This window comes from Citrus sinensis, chromosome 9, assembly GCF_022201045.2.
Source record: "Citrus sinensis cultivar Valencia sweet orange chromosome 9, DVS_A1.0, whole genome shotgun sequence".
In the NCBI taxonomy this organism is placed as follows: Eukaryota; Viridiplantae; Streptophyta; class Magnoliopsida; order Sapindales; family Rutaceae; genus Citrus; species Citrus sinensis.
In genome coordinates, this window is record NC_068564.1 from 29,389,139 (window position 1) to 29,409,760 (window position 20,622).

General features: G+C 36.0%; 2 protein-coding genes across 5 annotated transcripts; one reads left to right on the forward strand and one right to left on the reverse strand.

Annotated features, from left to right (window-relative positions):
• Nucleotides 1–1,061: 1,061 nt before the first annotated feature.
• Nucleotides 1,062–5,300, forward strand: LOC102621378 (uncharacterized). 4 transcript variants are annotated; one of them, XM_006474692.4, is made up of 4 exons: nucleotides 1,062–1,229; nucleotides 1,382–1,505; nucleotides 1,649–1,754; nucleotides 1,861–5,300. In XM_006474692.4, exon 4 carries the CDS (start codon nucleotides 2,137–2,139, stop codon nucleotides 5,101–5,103), a length of 2,967 nt encoding a protein of 988 aa, XP_006474755.1. In that variant the 5' UTR covers nucleotides 1,062–1,229; nucleotides 1,382–1,505; nucleotides 1,649–1,754; nucleotides 1,861–2,136; the 3' UTR covers nucleotides 5,104–5,300. The 4 variants fall into 4 exon arrangements, with proteins under 4 accessions (XP_006474755.1, XP_024952936.1, XP_024952934.1 ...); XM_025097168.2 differs by having other exon boundaries at nucleotides 1,899–5,300; XM_025097166.2 differs by having other exon boundaries at nucleotides 1,649–5,300.
• A 4,149-nt stretch (nucleotides 5,301–9,449) lies between these two features.
• LOC102621106 (uncharacterized) lies at nucleotides 9,450–16,355 on the reverse strand. Its single transcript, XM_006474691.4, has 4 exons — nucleotides 16,130–16,355; nucleotides 14,887–15,354; nucleotides 13,024–14,179; nucleotides 9,450–12,696 (listed from the first exon to the last, which is right to left on the reverse strand). The coding sequence occupies exons 2-4, from the start codon at nucleotides 15,054–15,056 to the stop codon at nucleotides 9,802–9,804; spliced, it is 4,221 nt and encodes a 1,406-aa protein (XP_006474754.1). The 5' UTR covers nucleotides 15,057–15,354; nucleotides 16,130–16,355; the 3' UTR covers nucleotides 9,450–9,801.
• Between the last annotated feature and the right edge of the window lie 4,267 nt (nucleotides 16,356–20,622).

A 20,622-nucleotide genomic window follows, 5' to 3' on the forward strand; every position in this document is an offset into this window, starting at 1 on the left:
GACGTAGGAGTACAATGAAACTCTTCAATGGAGCCTTTTTTTTTTTTCAGTTGCTAGTGAAGTTCCATTAAACTGGAAATCCCACGACACAACTGCGTAATAAAATAAACCAGAAAGGTGCCAATAATGTCAACTTTTGTATGCAAAGCTAGCTTGGAAAATAACCCTTTTTTTCTGTACAATTTAACGCACAGCTATACAAAGAATATGAGAGCTGACGCATAAGGATGTTATTGAACTGAATAGCTATCTTTTGCCAGTCGAATTGAATTTATTACAACTCCATGATTGAAAGCTAGAGGGTCCACAGTGAAAAGGAAGACCATAGCACTAAACAAATTTTAAAGAGATCAAGCTTTAGGATTAAGGGTCGGGGTGTCCAAGTTGACACTTGACACATTAGTCTGAGTAAGCGCAGCCTTCCAGCTTGGGCCAATTCATTTATAAAGTATTACACAAGCACTTTTGTTTTGCAGCCACAGTTAAATAAGCACTCAAGGGAGAGTACTTTTAGCAAGTAGCACTAGATATTTAGTGAAAAGCACTTGCATGTTAGTGGCAAAACCTTGCGTAATTGAACACCAACAACACTTTTTGAGTTTTCGGGAGACGATGAGCATTAAGCACAAACAAATTCTATCGTTTTGAAACTAAAGAGGTGGTGGCTATGCCACATAATTATATAACATATCATATATATACTCATATAAACATTGCCTGCGTGTACCTCACTATTTGACAATGTCAAAGACATTGCTTGAGGATGGTGTAAATCAAACTAAATAATGGATAAGAAAATTCATAATTTGAAATTGAACAGTGTTTTTTTTTTTTTGGGTCACAGATCAGTAAAACAATTCAAATGATGAATAACCAGAAGCAGATGCAGTAGGTGTCATTTTAACTTGGCAATTGCATCAGTTGGACTGGTCTATGGTGCAATTCCCAGAGCAATATAGTTTCAAATAGTGTCAGATGCGTACACATACAGAGAAAAACTTGTCTGCCAGCCTTTGTATTGTGTGTCTATATATATATTATACACATGTATAATATCAATGCAAAATGCTTTATTCTAATGCAATTTAAAAGCTTACACCTTCCACCACTTACTACAAATCAACCACAAACAACAAGGTCTGCGTAATGGGGGTTGCTCTCCCAATGCCCTTTTCCTCTGAGTTCTTTCTGACCAGTCCTTGGCTTCCGTGACAAAGTGAGAACCCCATGTATGTTTTAGAATTTGAAAGATTAATATGTACATTAGATAAAACAAAAAGAAAGCAATTGCCTAAGCCCAACGCATTATATTTTATTACCCTCTTCAGCTTCTTTTTTAAGCACTTATTTATGTACTATTTTATGTTCAAAAACCTTGCAGATCCAACCCATACGTTAGATTCCTCCCATACTGTACAGCTTGTTTTTCAAAGAAAGAGAGAGAGAAACAGATGAATTTTCGAGAGTTGCAGAAGACTAGGGCCAATATTTCTTGTTTGCTTCAGGTAAATAAATTTAAATAGCTTCTGAAGCAGTAGGTACTACTGTTGATCACTTACATGTACATGAAACTTTTATTACTAGGAAACAGCTTTTTGCAATAATATTTTGTCTCCGAATCTAACAGTATATATCATTTTTTGTACAGGGCTATGCTTGAATGCTTGCTCTTTTTACCAAGTGATGTATTATGAAGTATGATCTTATGCTGATGCTATTCGGTCAAATCTACTCTGAGAAGCGGAAGAAAACAGGTATACTTCTGACTAAATAGGCCCACAACGGCAAGTGATAATACATCACATGCAGATCTTTCTGTGTGAATGAATTATAACTGTTGCATTCATCTTCTGCCATTAGTCTCTGGACAGAACCACTCACTTAATTATATGTGTCAGCAAAGCAAAGAATAGAATAGCTCAGCCAAGAATGGTTTTTGTGAAGAGCTTTGAAGCACATATTAAAGGGCCTTCGTCAACTTCTTCCAGTCCAGGCTGTGAATGAAAGCAAGCGTTAATGTGTTCTAGAGAAGAGCAACATTGTAAAGTTCAACTTTGTTAAAAGCATTGAGATCTACTTCTGTACTGCATACTTCAAAGGCATTTTTACCGTGTGGTGAAATTTCAGTCACTAGCCATGGCTGTAGAAGCAGCTTCACTATCTGGTAACACTCAGCTTCCTCAAGAAACCCCAACTGGCCTTACCATCAAGACTTCAACTTCTTGCACCAAAGCTGGTACGAATGTAACTTCAACTCCTATCAGTTCGGATTTGCCTTCACCAAACATTAAAATCAGCTCAATTGAATCATCTCCATACGGCTCTCCTCTTGTGTCACCGCCATCTTCAGCATTTGTTTCAGCTTTACAATCACCGTACATTTCACCTAGAGCCATTACTCCAAAACCCCAAGAAACCCCAACTCCAGCTACACATCCTTCACCTCCAGTTTCATTCAGAGGCTCACAATCCGATGACATTCCTAGTAGCTCCTACACACCCCCGTCAGACCAATATGAGTATTCTGATGACCCAACTGACTCAAAGCTCAAGTTTATGACTTGTGTTCAAGTAGCAGATCCTGCTCCTCCAAGGGTATCATTTTCATTTCCAGTGCCGAGAATTTCCTTTGCCAAAGGTCCAGTTTCTCCTGTTTCTAATGCTAAACTAAGAAGCTGTGATGTGTTCATTGGTTTTCATGGGCAAAATCCCAACTTGGTCAGGTTCTGCAAGTGGCTTAAGTCAGAACTTGAGCTGCAGGGAATTGCTTGCTTTGTTGCTGACAGAGCTAAGTACTCAGATAGTCAGAGCCATGAGATTGCTGACAGGGTTATCTGCTCAGTGACTTATGGTGTTGTGGTTGTGACTAATTCTAGCTTTCTTAATCATTTGAGTTTGGAGGAGATTAGGTTCTTCGCTCAAAAGAAGAATTTGATTCCACTTTTCTTTGACAATGGGCCTAATGAGATATTGGGTTTGCTCAACTGCAATTCAATTGATACAGAGTGCAAAGAAGCACTTGATGGACTTATGAAGTCTCATGAGTTCAAGTTGGAAGCCAATGAATGTAACTGGAGAAGCTGTGTGGCTAAAACTGCTGGGATATTGAGAGCGAAGCTTGGAAGGAAGAGTGTGGCTGAGAATGATCTAGAAGGATTTGAGGAGCTACCATTTCCTAGAAACAGGTGCTTGGTGGGAAGAGACAAGGAGATTATGGAGATTGAAACTGCCTTTTTTGGAAGTGGAGATTATCTTGAGCAAGATTATGCTATGCCAATCACCAAAGGAGAGGCAAGTGGCCAATCTGAAGGCCTTGCTGATGAAGAAAGTGATTCAGTCAGCACCAGAGGTGGGAGATTTATCAACTTGGAGTTAGGGAAGTGCAAAGAACCAAAGCTAGAGGCTTGGGTTGAGCCAGTGTTGGGAAGAAACTCGTTGAAAAAGTTAAAGTACAAGAAGTCTAGAAGTGGGAACTACAAGAGCTTGGGCAGCAACGTGATATGCATAAATGGGGTTCCTGGCAGCGGGAAAACTGAGCTAGCACTTGAATTTGCTTACAGATATTCTCAAAGATACAAGATGGTTTTGTGGGTTGGTGGGGAAGCTAGATACTTCAGGCAGAACATATTGAACCTCTCACTCAATTTGGGGTTAGATGTGAGTGCGGATGCAGAGAAGGAAAGGGGTAGAATTCGAAGCTTCGAAGAGCAAGAATTTGAGGCATTCAAGAGAGTTAAGAAGGAGCTGTTCCGAGACATGCCTTATCTACTGATCATTGACAACCTTGAGACAGAGAAAGAATGGTGGGAAGGGAAGGATCTGCATGACTTGATACCAAGGAACACTGCAGGTACTCATGTGATTATCACTACAAGGCTATCCAAGATCATGAATTTTGAAATAATGCAGCTTCCACCGTTGTCCTTGCCTGACGCAATGGTTCTAATGAGAGGCAAAAGGAAGAAAGACTATCCAGCTGAGGAGCTAGAGTTCCTTCAAAATTTTGATGAGAAACTGGGAAGGTTGAGCTTTGGTTTGGGGGTAATTGGATCACTACTTTCTGAACTTGGAATTGCTCCATCAGCACTCTTTGAAGCTGTGAATCAAGTTCCACTTGAAGAATGCTCTACTTCTCCTCACATGAGTATTAATGAGGAACAGTATTGCAAAAACAATCCTTTCCTTATGAAGATTCTATGCTTTTGCTTTGCCATATTACAACAAATAAATGGGAGAGAGAATTTTCTTGCCTCAAGAATGCTTCTCGTTGGTGCCTGGTTTGGTCCTGCTCCGATTTCAGTAAATTTGCTAGCTGCTGCTGCTAAGAACATGCCTTATGCTGGAAATAGATTCAGGAGATGGACAAAATTCTTGACTCTCACATTTGGGTGTTGTGTTGGCTGTGGCCTGGCACCCCAAACTGAAGAAGAATCAGCTCTTCTTCTAGTCAAGTTAGGACTTGCACGAAGAGCCAACAAACAACCTGGATGTTGGATTCAGTTACATCCTATAGCTCAAGTGTTTGCAAAGATAAAAGAAGGTTTATTAGCTCCTAGGGCAGCAGTTCAAGGCATAAGGAAGATTAGCAATCCATTGCTAAACTCCGATCATCTTTGGGCATCTGCATTCCTTGTTTTTGGATTCAAATCCGAGCCCCCAGTAGTCCAAGTGAAGGCAATAGACATGGTTCTGTATATTAGAAAGATAGCTCTTCCTCTAGCAATCAGGGCGTTCACAACATTCTCAAGGTGCAGCTCAGCATTGGAGCTTCTAAAAGTATGCACAAATGTACTCGAGGAAGTAGAGAAATCATTTGTGTCTCAGATTCAAGATTGGTGCCATGGCTCACTTTGTTGGAAGAAAAAGTTAAATGGGAACCAAAGGGTTGATGAGTATGTGTGGCAAGACGTGACATTGTTGAAGGCAACCCTACTTGAGACAAGAGCTAAGTTGCTGCTGAGAGGGGGGCATTTTGACAGTGGTGAAGAGCTATGCAGAACCTGTATCAGTATTCGAACAGTGATGCTGGGACATAACCATGCTCATACCTTGGCAGCTCAGGAAACTTTGGCAAAATTAGTGAGGATGAGAAGTAAGATATGATCCTGTGATCATTGTTTTTTACCATTCGACTCCCTTCTTGGGAAGCTCAGTTTTGTTAATGCTGTAACACTTTTAGCTAGAAATATATAGTCATCAAGTTTCTTTCTTATAACTTGCGGCTTTCAATTTCATTGGCTTTCACACCATTTGCCTCTGTAATATGCATAGATTCTGAAATGAATCTAGTAACACAAGTTACAACTTACAAGTACTTCGTATACAACTAACGGTATGATCTCTCATTTTTCATCACACCAACAAAAGTCAAAATTAGACTAATCAATATTCACATTTTCATCAACCCCCACATGAGCAACAACCCAAAGAAGGCCCGTGAACAGGGTCTTACAGGTGCATCGATTTGAACTGACCAACTAACTCTCAACTGTTTCAAATGCTGGGTTGGTAATCGTTGGTGGGTACCGTTGGTTCAAGGTTTGGTCTAAGTGTGTGGACTCTTTACGGCTTATTGATGTCATCATTTGAATAGAAATTTCCTTTCATTTCATTGATTGCTCATACTCTTACTACAAAACTTGAAAATGAAATTCTTATAAACTTACAAATAGTAAGAACCCATTAAAGATTAAATTTCTACAGTTTTTTTTTCTTTTCTCGGACAAAGAAACATAGTTTCATAATTTCATTCCATCAACATAAAACAGTGCAACATGAAGGTTGATTTGCTGATGATTCATCATTACAAGTAATTGTTTTAAGAAACTAATTAAATTTTTACAGATATCAACATCAGGAAAAAATTATAACCACTGCGTTTCTAAATATGGATGAAATAAATGTACAGTAAATCTAGATAAAACTATTGTTACAACAATGACAAGAGAGTGAGGCAAGGCAATGAAAACTTTTGTGGTCCATCGAAATGTGAGGCAAGGCAATGAAAACTTTTGTGGTCCATCGAAATAACATTAAGGATTTTGCAGAGCCGAGTTAATGCTTACAACCAACCAGCTTCCTAATACTCGTATAAGTAATAAGCTGCATCCTGCATGTAGATATATCTATAAATATATATCTACATTAACATATTCTTTCACTTAAACGCACGACGTGCCTGCGTTTGGACGCCCTTTGTATGTCTATGTGCTGCTTTCTTTCTCTCTACATTTTATTTATTCTGGTGCTGTAACATTACTATATAGCCACAGGGACCATGAGTTAAATTTGAGATTATGCTATTATATTTTATACACAGCCACTTTCACAATACGACAGGTAAAACTTTTGGGAAATTTACAGGAACAGTGAAAATATATATATGGGGTGATTTCTTAAGCAGTCAACTTCTCATTTCTCTTGTTTTTACAAGCTAAAAACACCTATGTTGTGGACAAAATATGTCCTTAGAAGAATGTGTCTGTTTTCCTCTCTTAACAAATTAAGTGTACAATTCCGTAATCAAAATCTCAAGCATTGATTAAGTGATTTTTTTGTAATGGAGATAAGCAATAAGAACAAAAAATGAGTACATAATGCACTTGATACTTTCTTCTGATCACCTGATGCATTTTAAATAATATCCTTATATATGTATTACTGGCGAAACCGTATAGCTTAATGGCAAGGACTTGATAATTCAATATAAAGTTAAATTAAAAGAGCGTTTTTGGTAGGGGTCGACAAATCTCTTTGAAAAAAAAAAAATTACATGAGACTATTACTCAAATTATAACTCATATTTCATGAGATTACTATACCTATATTTACAATCAGACAATTGCTGATACTAGATTTACAAATTTTACATAGTATTGCCTGATTTTCATTTTTTCTCCTCTCTAATATTTGAAAGACGCCTACTCCACTCAAATTTCAAATGAAATTAGATTTACAAATCTTATATAGCAATGTCTAGATTTTTCTCTTCTCTAATATTTGAGGGACATATACTCCACTCACGTTTTTAAAAGGAGAAGACTATATTCACTCAAATTGAATAATAAAATTAAACCCTCACAATGTATTATAGGTCTCGAACTCATGTCCTCACAATTGTGAGGGCAAAGTTCTAACCACTCGGCACAAATCTTATTCAACCTAATCTAATTAAATTTAGATGAGTTAATTATGTTATAATGAGTTGATTGGATCAATTTGTTTAACCCAATTAATGATTGAATTGGGTTGGGTTCACGTATAACCCAACCAATCCAAAAATAATAAAAATCATGATAAAATTAATGCCAACTGTCAACCTTCCTTTTTAGATTTTTTTTTTCAATTTCTTTTATTTAAACTTGACATTGATTGAATTCCCTTGATTCAAAATTTAGAAATTAAACCCGAATTTTCACTAAAAGTAATTTGATAAATTTTCAAACATTACGTCATAACTTTTTCTTCTTCTTCTTCTTTTGTACAAATCTTTATGTTGTTTCTTTGTTTACAAATCGATTGTTGAGTATAATGAATAACATTTAATGTCAAAATAGAGAATTAATCTGTCCTATTCTTATTTGAAATAATTCTAAATACCAAATAGTTTTTTTTAATTTTTATCAACTCTATCAATGTAACCCAACCCAACTTGATAATTTAAAAGTTAGATTGGACATATTTATTTGATTAATTAATTTAGATTGAATTCTTCTCAACCCAACTCATACTCACCCCGGAAAAGTTAACAAATCAATAACACTATATTATATTTACTGAAGGAAGAAAGGATTAAAAAAACAAAGATTGGTCAAGGTTGGAATAATTAAGGGCTTGAAGATAGATTCTTGCTTGAGGGGAGGTTGGTTTCTTTCCTTGGGCAACACAACTTTGTAAAATTTTCTAATATTTTTTTCAAAAGCAAATAGAAAGAAAAGAAAGCAAGAGTAAAGTGGAAGTGGGTTTGGGGGCAAAAGATGACGAGAAAGACAAGGAATGGCCCACAAATTCCCCCCCAACAAAAAAACAAAAACAGAGCGATTCGTCTTTGTAAAGACTTGTCAAGGTGTCCAGCTTTCACCATGCAAAACGCACATCCCACGTTGTTTCACAAAAACCCCTCCCATCTCAAGTTGGCAAATGAGACCAGAACCCAAACCAATACCATAGAAAAAGTGAATCAAAACTGTTTTCAAAAAACACGAAAAAGCAGAATGCAAGCTAAATAGTGAGTGCCACTAAACTAAACTAAGCTAAGCCAAGCTAACTAAGCCCTAGATTTTAGTAAATAATGCGAATGTCTAAGGCTCTAAGCAAAGCAAACGGCCATTCTCTTGTTTTGTTGTTTTGTGCCACTATGGTTTTAATTTGGGCATTATTCCTTTGACCTTGACCTTACTTTCTCTCTCTCTCCCTCTCTCTCTCTGTCTGTCCGAAAATCATCATCATTCATCACCTTCTCTTGTTCGTACTCTTTTTTATGAATTATGATTAGCAGTACATACCCTAGCTTAGCTCACCTTTTTCTCTCTGCAGCAACGGCTATATTTCTTTCATGGTCGTTTTGGCAGAGCTTCCAGTAGCCTTGCTTTTTAGCCTAATGACCACAAAAACTACAGCAACTTTCAGTGTTTTTTTTTTTTTTTTCTCACCTCCTTGTTGTTGCTGGGGTTGGGGTCCTACACGTCTTTTGCTATATTTTCCTGTTTGTGTCCCACATTAATTTAATTTATGGCGAAGATTAGAAAATGAATTCTTGTTCATCATGCAACAAATATTTGACGGCTATTAGAGAGCGCATCGGTTGACAGCTCACTTAATAACGTAATTTTATGTGGTCTAATTCAAATCAGCCATGAGATCGATCATCATCTTCTGGGCTTTGGTGTACGAATCGCATGCATTCCCTGCTGCGAGAGGCAGGTAGCAGGGCCTTTGCATCTGAACAATTATTAATGACACACCATGCATGCAAAGATTCTTACAAATTAACTGGCTACTGCGCGCTGCAAGTACAATCCGCCCATCTATCTCTCTACTCTACTCGTCTAACCAACAACCGCACATCACATGTGCTAATGATATAATAAGCCTATGATTTACAATAAAATTACCCGAAAATATCGATGATATGATCTCCATGAAATATTGAAATTTTGAAAGTTTTTGAGCTGATCCCCCAATTAGTCCTTGAGTACTGATTGTTCGTAGTAATCTTGCAATATCCATACCATCACGGATGGAGTTTGTATACCATTGTCATCTTTTCTGGTATTTTAATTCTGCGAGTACAGATGGGGGAGAAAAAATGAGACCAGCTATTGAAAATATGAATTAACTACAATTCACAGGTCATTTGATTTTAGACTTTTCATAAGGCGTATTACTAGATCAATGGATGCTAAGGCACACGGTAAAAAGAGCAGCTCTCTAATAACAAAATATAGAAATGGAAAGAACAAGAAGAAAATTTCTTTATAGGTACATTTAACTCCATTGGCATTGAGTCGTTCTCATCATAAACTATTATTCAAAGATTCCTTATACACTTGCTAGTTCCTGGAAGGCTTTTGAGTTTTTTGCCTAAGCAGAAAATCCTCCAAAAACAGCATAAAGTTGAGCCAACATTTAGTAACTTGAAATATAAATACAAACTCTATTCAAGATCTTAGCCGATGAACCCATGCAGACTGTCTTTAATGAGATCCCCCATAATTTCTGCAGTCCCAATTCGTTTTTCTGGCCATCCGTTGATACTGCATGGACCATGTGAAAATTGCCAATCTCAAGTCACGCTCCTGACTATGACAAGCTTGGAGAATAATATGGCCCGGATCTTACATGACTTGCCGCCGTGGGTGGAGCAGCTGCAAAAGGACCCCGTTGCAGCACAGTAGAGCCTTCTTGAGTACAAACCCATCTAACAGGACTTGCATTGGGTAGCTTGGGGATTGCAGGGAAGTTGCTGTTGTGCACCGCAGGTGATTCGCCTAAGACTGGGGGATGATCTCGTGCCTGATAACAAGAGAAATGATTCACATGCCTTGGATTGAAATTGGGAGCTTTTGCAATTGAAATTCCAGATGACATCAGCTGACTTGCCCTCAAGCCCTCGGAATATTTTGTTACATCAGCAGACACATTGGCTTCACTTTCAGGAATATCATCAATGACAATGATTTCTTTTTGGGAAGCACCGCAATCTGCACTCTTATGTGGACGGTCAAGACTTGTTACTACATTCCCCATAACATATGAGGATGTTTCACTCTGTCTGAACTTCAGTCGATCATGTCTACTTGATAAACTATAAGCATCTCCATACATGTGAGGCTCCATTGGAGCAGTAAAACCACCATTTACATGCTGGTTGGGAAACAGGCCTGATGGAACTTGTGCAGATGTCTGTGGTGTCCTTGGATTAGTCTGGTTTCTAAAACTGCTAGGCAATCTGGCATCAAAAGATTGGCCCGCTGCATCATATGGATTATGACTGAAGATCACAGGACCTTGAGAACCCATTTGTGGGAAGTAATGGCAGTCCTGATTTTGCATACTTCCAGGAGAGAATCGAGACGATGTTGGCAACTGAGAAATTAAATGGCTGTTCTGGGCACAAGGTTGGGACTGCCCAAGAGGCACAGATGCATCTTCCTCTTTATTGACCACCATTAAGTTCTTCCCCATAAGCCTGAGCACAGGATTAGGAGTTGATGGACTAGGAGAATCACAATCACCGTGACCTGAAAACTTCACACCAGTTTCAGGAGATCCCTTTACACTAATGGGACTGGCAGAGGACTTCATGGTAGGGGGAACAATCTTTTCAGATACAAAATTTGGACAACTGCCGAGGGAGAATATTTCAGGTCTCACATCCAAATTGTTGGGTTTCACATTCTGCTTCACAATGGCAGGCAACGTCACTGAAGTCATTGTTCGTCGTTTTAATAATTGTGATTCTTGATATTTCTGAGCAACATCCTGAGATATTCTCTCCTTCCGTTGGCAACAGCATGGCTGACCATCATTCTTGAAACTGGAAGTTCTCTTTTCAATAGAGATCTTATTGACTTTAAACTTCTCCCCATCAAAATACGATCTTTCTGCTCCTGTACCTGTCTGAGCAACCACAGCTGCATTTTCAACCAATGGTTCAGCACCACCACTCGATAAGCCTGGCTTCAACTTGTCTTGAACTGCATGGACCGCAGATGATAATGGACTGAAGTCAGACCTAACTGCAGTGGAATTAGAGACAGTTGATGCCACAGAAATTGGTGAATCTGACGTATCTCCATCTACCAAATCAAGCTGATCTTGAGAAGATTGAACACGGCTTGTGGTTAGTGATGAGTTCCCTTGAAAATCATCAGATCCCATGTCCCTAGGACTGGGTAAAAATGAACCTGGTGGTCCCGGAATTGGAATGGGATCAACCTCAGGAAAGGAATTTCCTTCCCCAATATCAGAATCCAAACCTGGTCCCATTTGATCATTTTGCCCAATTATCCCATTGCCTGCTTCATCGGAACTATACATCTCTTGTCCATCAACAAAGCTTGGCTCAGTCGGGCCTGTCAGTGCTTCACCTCCACATAGTATCCCATTATAGTCCTCAAAAGAATTCGAACGGGTCCCGGAACGATCACTCAGCTGTTCGAACTTAGTATCCACAGTAGCAACTGCATCCTCAACAGATTCAAGGACATCGACCTTGTCTATAACATCATCACCAGCTCTAGCTGAAGCATCTGTGTTTTCTCCATTGTCATGGCCATAAAACTGGGGTGCTTGTTCCGAACTCTCCAAAGCCATGATTTCCTCTCCTTCAGTACTCATTGCTCCTCTATCTTGTATCATTCCACGTAAAATACTTTTTCCAAAAGGTGTTTCGTCATTAATCTCTTTTCTTCCACCCATGCAGTTTAATGCATATTGTTGACCAACCTCTGAACCCCAAGCTGCTACCTCTTCATCTACATTTCTAATAAGCTCCAATCGAGTCATCTTTCCAGCCAAAAATTTCTTCTCCCTATTAGGATTGGATTTAAACACAGTTGACCTAGTTTTCCTTGATATCACTCTTATCGATGTTGATGCGAATACTTGTGAATTCATACACGGTGTTGTGCTACCACTGGGTGGGATATCAACCAGACCTCCAGGAACACTTGCTCTCTTATTGGTCAAAGAAGATGCATCAGATGTACGACAGTCATGAATAATAGGATTGTCTCGGTTCAAATGGCTATTTTGCTTCATTGGCAGACGAGACCTCTCCGTATTATCACTGACCTTGGCTCCAAATGATGGGCATCCTACTTTCTTTCTCCCAGACTTGTCACTAACTTGCACTTCGTAAAATGGCTTCTCCCCCCTCACACTAGTTCCAGGAGAAGACGGCAGATTCTCAGACAAATTACCATATTTTTCAATATGATTCCCCACTGTCAGAGATTCACCTAAACTTGACCGCTCACTATCTATCAGCAACTCCCGAGGTAAATGCCATTTACATCTGAAAGCTTTACGGTTATCTTGATTGTTAACCTTCTTTGTAAGACCTGTTCGTTTTGAGCAAACCCATTGTCTCAAAGCTCCAGAATCACCAGATTTGGTTTGCTTCTGTCTCTGATGTTTCTCCTTCTTGTTACCTTCTTCCACTCCATAATCTCCTTCTTGACCCCCGCATATCTGTTCAAAAAATTTGACAAGCATATGTGGCTAAATTTCAAAGTACCAGATTCGTCACAAATCTCCAACTTAAATTTGTGATTAAGTGCAGAATGTATGACAAGAAGTAGAAATGATCACATAGTGGCTTTTGGTTATGATATTTTAAACATTTTGTCAATCTGGCATATAAGTATCACGCACATGGATCCAGTTACATGACTGATATCATGTAACATATTTTCACTTTTATTTGTCATATATTAGATTTTTTTTTAAAAAAAAAAAGATGGAAAGAGGAAAAAGAAATGCTTAGATATCCTAGTAGAAACTATCAAAGTAGAGTACCTGAGAAGCACGGGCTTTGTGAGAGAAAAATTTTCTGCTTTGAGGAGCAAGTTTGAGATACTTGAGTTGTTTTTTGGCATGGCGCTTCTTCTTTTTGGAAAATAATTTGCTTCCTTTACATCCTTTCAAGGGATTCTTCGGTTGAAAATGCTCTAATTCTTTCGATGCCTCAGCAGCATCATTAGGCTTGGATAAAATACGAACTTTAGTGCCATTGGCATCGATATAAACTTCACCTACATCACCAGCATCCTCAGGATGTACCTGTGACACCCTTGGCCTTTTCCATTCAGCTGGCATCTCATGCTTCTCAGTATCCTGAGCAGGCAAGCTCGAAACTGTAGCCCAGCTTGTGCCATTTCTTCTATCAAGCTCTTCTAATGTGCAATGTTTGGCAGTAGCATATATATCCACCATCAGTCTAGTCTTCCTTGGCTTGATTCTATGCCTTGTAGGTCTAGAATCTGCAGTCCACTTAGGAGTTGATTCAGCAGAAAGGCACTGATCAATATGTGCATTCAAAGTGGTGTTTGATGAGGACGTGAATGTCTTGCAAACAGGGCAAACTTTTGAAGCCATTGTTTCTGATACAGCAGTAGAATTCGAAGCAATATCTTCAGTTGAACTACGATCGGAATTGCCACCGAATTTTACTATCAATCTGCACTTTTTGCCTGGGGGACGAGTGGTAGGATGACCTGCAGCTCTAACTTCAGCTGTGGCTGAGGCCGAGGCGGAGGCTTCCAATAAAGGATCAGTTTCTAGCGATGAACTAGATGGTCTTTTAGTAGGAACAGACTCTATTTCAGAATGAGAAACACTTGTTGTGGTAGATGGAAATTCGTTTTCTCCTGCTGATCGACATGAACTCGTGTCTAGGCAAGCATTTTCTAGTTTGTCATTCAATTGAGCATTACCAGATGAGTCTAGGACTTCTTTATTGTTGGGCTCAGAAGGCTCCGCATCAAAATTGGCTACACTTTTCTTCTCAGTTTCAACCGCACATCTCCTAATAGATTGAGTCTTCACTGCACTATGAGTCTGAAATGGTGGCAATACTTCCTTCACACCATGTTTCAAACAAAGTTGCAAATTCTTCAGAGAGAAAGGCCAATTCTTCTTGATATCTTTGCTCCGGGAGGTGAACACATAATCTCTACAGTTCAAACAATTGTGTATGGTTAGTAACTCTGATCAAATATGAAAGACACCGTCAGCTCAAATCATCAACAATAAACTTTATAAGATTATCTGGATTATAGAACCTATAAGACCCTTATATCATATGTCAGCCGATGACAGCAACATATGGACCACGGAATTTGAAAGAGAAACATCCAAGAAATAGCCAGATTCGAGGATCTAGTTAACTTAAACAGAAGTTTCAAATATGTTGGAATGATATGGTAAGCTAACCCAGGTGGCTAAGACCCAAATAGGATCACATGTAGCAAGATGACATGAAATCACAAGGCAATAACATCAAGAGCAAATAAAATGTTTAACAAAAAAGATTTATTCTTTACACAAATTTAGACGCAAACTTAGAAGCTTAGAGCTGGCTGGGTTGGATAAGAGCCGTGCATAAGTTTATGATCAAAGAAAAAGATCTCCTTCCACTCCCCCTCCCCAAAAGACCAAAATAGAGACAAGATTTGAGTTAGGCCCCATGTCGAAACTGAACCAAAAGCTACTTGTAAAAACTCTGGATCTGACCCAAGAAGAAATTAAGCATCAGATATTAGCATAATCTTTTTAAGATGTATGCAAGTACTATTATTATTATTATTATTATTGACACTGTTCACTATTCATTGAATACAATCAAGAGATTATTAAAATGATTAATAAAATTGTTTTTACCTTATAGAGAATTTGGGAAGATGATGATGATCATGATCATGGGTTTGTGTGTTTAGCAGATCTACTACTACTTTAGGAGAAGCTTTGTCATCACTGTTACAAGTAGCATTTAGTTGAGGAAATTGACAAGAACATGACGGATCTGATGGAGTTTTTTCAACGGATAACATCTGAAGAAAAGCTTCACACTTCTTGTGCTGTTGTTGCAACAGTCACAAGCTGCTCCTCCTCCTCTTCGTCTTCTTCTTCTTCTACTGCTACTGCTCTTCTTAGCCTTCAGCATATAGAAAGGAAAAGGAACACTTGACCTCTTCTTTATTATCACTCTTTTGAAAATTTTCTCTCTTTCTATTATTTATGCATCCTTAGCGACCCAAAAAAAAACTCCAAACCCCACCACCATCAGCAGTAGTTTCAGAAACAAGATCAATTAAACAACAACCCCACTTGAATCTTCATCCATTTAACCTGAGAGAAATACACAAAAATGATAATAAGATCATGAGACCCAGAAGGAGATTATTCTAAAGACTAGAGCTTTCCATATATGGATGTTATTTTATGTGATGGGGAGATTAATGAGTAAATTTGAAGCTATCTTCAATGTTTTGATTTGATCAAGCAAAGAACAAAACACCCCCACAAGCAAAAAAGAGCATTATTATTTTATGTGGACAAACCCAGAAAAAGTTTTCAAAATCAAAACTTTGAGATACCATAACCCACTATCATAAACTCAAAAATCAAATCTTGGAAAATTTTTAAATCATACGGCAATAGCTAGATAAAGATGCAAAGGTGAGATTAAGTGTTGCAGCAAGCCATCGGGAGAAAAATAAAATAAAATAAGACAGGAACGTGAGTATACGCTGAGTTAAAGACTACAAAAAGAGAAATTTTATGGCTTACAAGTTAAAAAGACTTGAATTTTCAGGCTCAAATCAAGGAAGTGAATAGTTAAAAACTGATCACAAAAGACGAAATCTAGAGGAGGAGTAAGCAGTACAAAGTATAAACGCATGACCAAAGACTTAGATTTTGATATTTTTGCCCCGTTGTTTCGGTAAAAACAGAAGACTTGCTTGAAGCAAAGATCATGAAATCACAACTCAAAAGAAGCTTCATGGAAGGAAGAAACCGATCCCTTAGAAAAAAATAACAAACAAAACAAAACAAACCCAGAAGGAAAAAGAATGAAACTTCAGCAACAACAATAATAAGAAAAATAACACAGCACACAAACCTTTTGATGTTGTTTTGAAGGGATGCTTTTTTTTAGGAGAAAATGAAGAAGAAGAAGAAGAAGAAGAAGAAATGGAAATGGAAATGGAAAGAGAAAGAGAAAAAGAAAGAAAGAGAGAGAGAGTGTGTGTGTGCTATGTGTGTATGTGTATGTGTGTGTGTGTTGTTTTTAGAGAGAAAAACAGCACCACCCACTAACACATCAAAAGGGCATCAGGTTCTCCTTCTCTCACATCTCCACCCAAAAAGCAAAATTGTCAAAAAAAATTAAAGAAAATGTTTGTAATTTGTTAAAAGTTAAACAAGTAAGAGAAAAAGAAAAAAAGAATAACCTCTCTCTCATTAATGAAAGGTGAGTTAATGTTGATGGCTTAATGCATTTGATTAGAGCTAATCTCGTTTGTGTTTGCGTTTTTTTTAATTTTTTTTTTTTTGAAAATTTAAAGAAAATACAAAGCTGTCCTATCTTGCACCTACCCTACAAAAAACCTTTCATTTTCTCGGCTTTCTTTATTCCTGATTTTTTGTTATTTTTTATCGAATACCCTTTTGAAATGTCTGTTTTGGACATTTTGTTTCTTGAAAATTCTCAAAAAAAACACAATTCATTTACGCCTCGCTACACGACAAATATCTTGCAGTCATGCTGTTGACAATTTATCAGTCATCACCGCCGTGGGAAATTGTATTTTACCCGCTTCTCTTTCGAAAATTCCAATTCCATCCCTCTCATTGTTATGGGGAATTTTTTCTTTTTTAATTATTGATATCTGGTGGCGCTTTGCAGCTTTAATTTAATTGTAAGCATTTATCTTAGCTCTTTGCTTCTTTCTATATACTGTTCTAGATTCATTCATTCATCCCCCTCCTAGATTTTTTTTTTTGTCTTGAATCTTTTACTAAGTGGTTATTTTTTAGGAAAATTATTATTTGCCGTCCACTCATAAATTTTCTTGTTATTAAAAAAATATTATAATACTTTTAAGTTATACTTTTAAATGACGATGCCATAAGAATAATTTAGACATTTATTATGTTTATAAAAAGTAAAAAAAAAAATTATCAATCTTCCACTTCCAGTTTATTTTGTTGTAAAAAATGCTACAAAATTTGAATTTTTTAATTTTCTATCCTAAGTTTATAATATGTATCACTCGTTCACCAAAACGTTAACTGTCATTTCTAATCTAATTAATGATGTCACGAGGGTGATCTAGATATTTAAAATGCTAAATATTTAAAAAATAATAGTTTAAAATATATAAAAAATATATTTTCATAACTAATATTTAATTTAATACACTTAAACTCTATTTTTTTCCTTAATTAAAAAAAATTCTAATTCGTTTTCTCAATTATCTTCACAAATTTACATAATCAAACTAAAATCCACAAAATACCCTAAATTGTAATTCATAGCACCCAAAAAATCCAAACCTTATGATTTCATATTTTTTTTAAAAAATTATTTTATTATTTATAGTGCAAAGTCAGAAATGCGCTTGAATTCAAGGGTAAAAATGGCCATTTTACATCAATATTGTTAAATATTCTAATAGTTAGTGTTAATGTTTTGGTGAACAATTGATACAAATTACAAACTTAGCGTGTAAAATCAAACAAATTCGAACTTTTACAGTATTTTTGATAACGTGATAAACTTAAAATATAACTTTTACAGTATTTCAAACAAATTTGAACTCTTTTTTTCCTTAATTAAAAAAAATCTAATTTGTTTTCTCAATTTATCTTCACAAATTTAAATAATCAAACTAAAATCCACAAATTACCCTAAACCGTAATTCATAAACACCCAAAAAATCCAATCCTTATGATTTCATATTTAAAAAAAAAACTAAATTTTATTTTATTATTTTTGATAACGTGATAAACTTAAGATATATTGTTGATAACTTCCTTTTTTTTTACGTTAAATTGATTTTCAAGGGCATAATGATCAATTTGTTACAATTCTATTAATTTTTAGCGGAAGCTAATGGTTTGGTGGATGAATAACATCGATCTTAAAATTAAAACATGATACAATTAGAAAGTGTTGTCCTATATTTAATAACATGGCAGTTTGAGGATGGATGACTGCTAATTTTCCTTTTCTTTACATGTATACATAAGAATTATACGATTCAAATTGTCACGAATTTATGAATTATATTCAACACTCAGAGTCCCTAAACCAAACTTTTTTTTTCTTTTTATAAAAGGACTAACTTATGTTATTGTTATTGTATGAATTTAATTATCATACCTTATTGCAACATCAATATATTATAAGATAACAATTATATTAAAAAGGATCGAGATTAATTAAAGTTACTTTGTCCGCGTGTCTTTTTTCTTTTTTAACGAATAATATTATTGTTATAAAATTAATAATATAAGAAAATTTTCTCCCACTCAAATGGATATTAAAAGTCTATTACATATCACATAGTTATCATCCTTTCATTCGGGTAATAACTTGTACACATGAATTTTGTATGGGTATGATAATTGTTTTTAGATAGTGAAAACAAAAACTGTTAATTAGTACCATAAATAGTGTGTTTGCATGCATTTACTATGAACTATTTAAGGTTGAGCTTCAAGAAATGATTACGAGTGACAATTATTCAAGTTAATATTCGATGAATAATGTAGTAAAATTAGCGGCGGTTGATAGATATATCACAAATAAATCTGCTTCATATACATGGATGGATGCATGCATGCATGCACTTGGAAATTAAAAGGCACGAAAAAACAAGAACGCATTTAATTTTGTTGTCAATCTATTGTGTATTAATTTGTCTTCCCAAAAAGTTATATTTTTTCATGGGGTATAAAAACGAATAAATTTATTGTACACATATTGGGAAGAAAAAAAGAAAAAAAAGAAAAAGAGAAAAATTCCCATGCATTTCCCATGTAACAAGCGATGATATTTGTGAGCCTGAGCCTCACTACGATCCTATCCATTTCTCCCAATCTCTTTCAACTTCTCAAACTTACCAATACGCATAATCTCCACTCCAATGCTCATTTTCAAACAATATTAAGCTGTGGTTCTCAAGGCCGACGTACGTGTTGTCGTAGGAGCCCAGCTATTCAATTGAGAGTTATATTTTTGATCCCAAATTTTGGTGTGGAGGAGCCCCATCTAGCTAGTAGTCTTCACAATTATCTATATATGCCTTGTAGAATTTTAATTAAAGGCATAAATATTGTTTTAAATCATTTACTTATTAAAAATACTTTTGACTTGTTTCCAAAAATGAAATTAAAGGATAAAACATAATCTTAGAAGTATGGATTTCGCTTCACGCAATATATATACAATTGATTATAAGCATGCATATCTCATGCGTGTTAGTATCACATATCTTCCACTTCAACCATTTATATATATAATTCAATGACTTTAACGGAAAGAGTGACAGAAATCTCCATGGTTTTTCCCCCCTCCCCCATCACCTTTGCAATTCAACCCCACAATTTGTAGTGTAAAATAATAAAATTTGGCTCAACGACTCTTGTCGCCAATTCGTAAGCCGTTGGACCAAAATTAAAAATAGAAACGTTTTAATTCTTTATTTTATGGGCTATATAATAAAATGGGGTTTCTTTAGCAGCTAAGATTGAACATGGATTGACCCCACTAGCCATTAAAGTTGCTCGAAGAAATGATCAACTTCAAAGAAAATCGAGAAAAAGGAAGAAAATATTTTACAATTATATAAAATAGTTTTAACAACTCCTTGATGTACCTTTCGACCCTTTTTTTTTTTTTTTTCTGTTTAACGCTTCTTTGTTTTTTTTCTCTTAACCTTGCATCTTCAAAGTGACCTCTCCCGCAGCCCCGCTCCTCCTACTGCCAATAATTAATTAAATTATTATTTGTAATTTCAAAGCAGTTTTATTTTTTCCCCCCCACCCTTTATTCATACAAGTAAAAAGATTACTTTTGCTTTGTGTTCGACGCGTGTGATTTTTTGACAATTAAATAGAAGTATTATTAATACTTCTAAATATTTAAAAATCGACCGAAGCTATAAAACTTCTTATACCATTGCATATCAATCCAGTAAGGCTTCATTTTTTTTTTTTTAAGTTGGTTTTTAGTTGCTAGAGTATTTAATTGATAATCTAATCCTTAATTATTATATTTTGGATTAAGGCACCATTTTGTTGTAAATAACATTAGTTGATATCAAAATATAATAGACGATGATTTAGATGTTAAAATTATAAAAGATGCACTGATACCGGGATCATTTCGTAATGAACATCAACTAATAAAGGTCAAATTATAAATGTATCTAATTTTAAGGTGTAGTTTGTAAAAAAGTCATAATTTATATCTAATACTAACATTTTTATTTTTATTTTGCTTTGCCAGGCCTATATTTACTTATTTTCTAACTTTGACCATACAACTCTTTATTAAAAATAAATAAATATATATATAAAAATAGAGCTAAGGCGACACCTCTTTTA

Excerpts from the sequence above, each read along its gene's own strand:
- LOC102621106 (XM_006474691.4), bottom strand. The coding sequence starts at position 15,056 with ATGTTATCCGTTGAAAAAACTCCATCAGATCCGTCATGTTCTTGTCAA. Across the intron at positions 14,180-14,886 it reads CTTCCCAAATTCTCTATAAG|AGATTATGTGTTCACCTCCC; the intron begins GTAAAAACAATT and ends TTTGAACTGTAG. Across the intron at positions 12,697-13,023 it reads ACAAAGCCCGTGCTTCTCAG|ATATGCGGGGGTCAAGAAGG; the intron begins GTACTCTACTTT and ends TTTTTTGAACAG.
- LOC102621378 (XM_025097166.2), top strand. The coding sequence starts at position 2,137 with ATGGCTGTAGAAGCAGCTTCACTATCTGGTAACACTCAGCTTCCTCAA.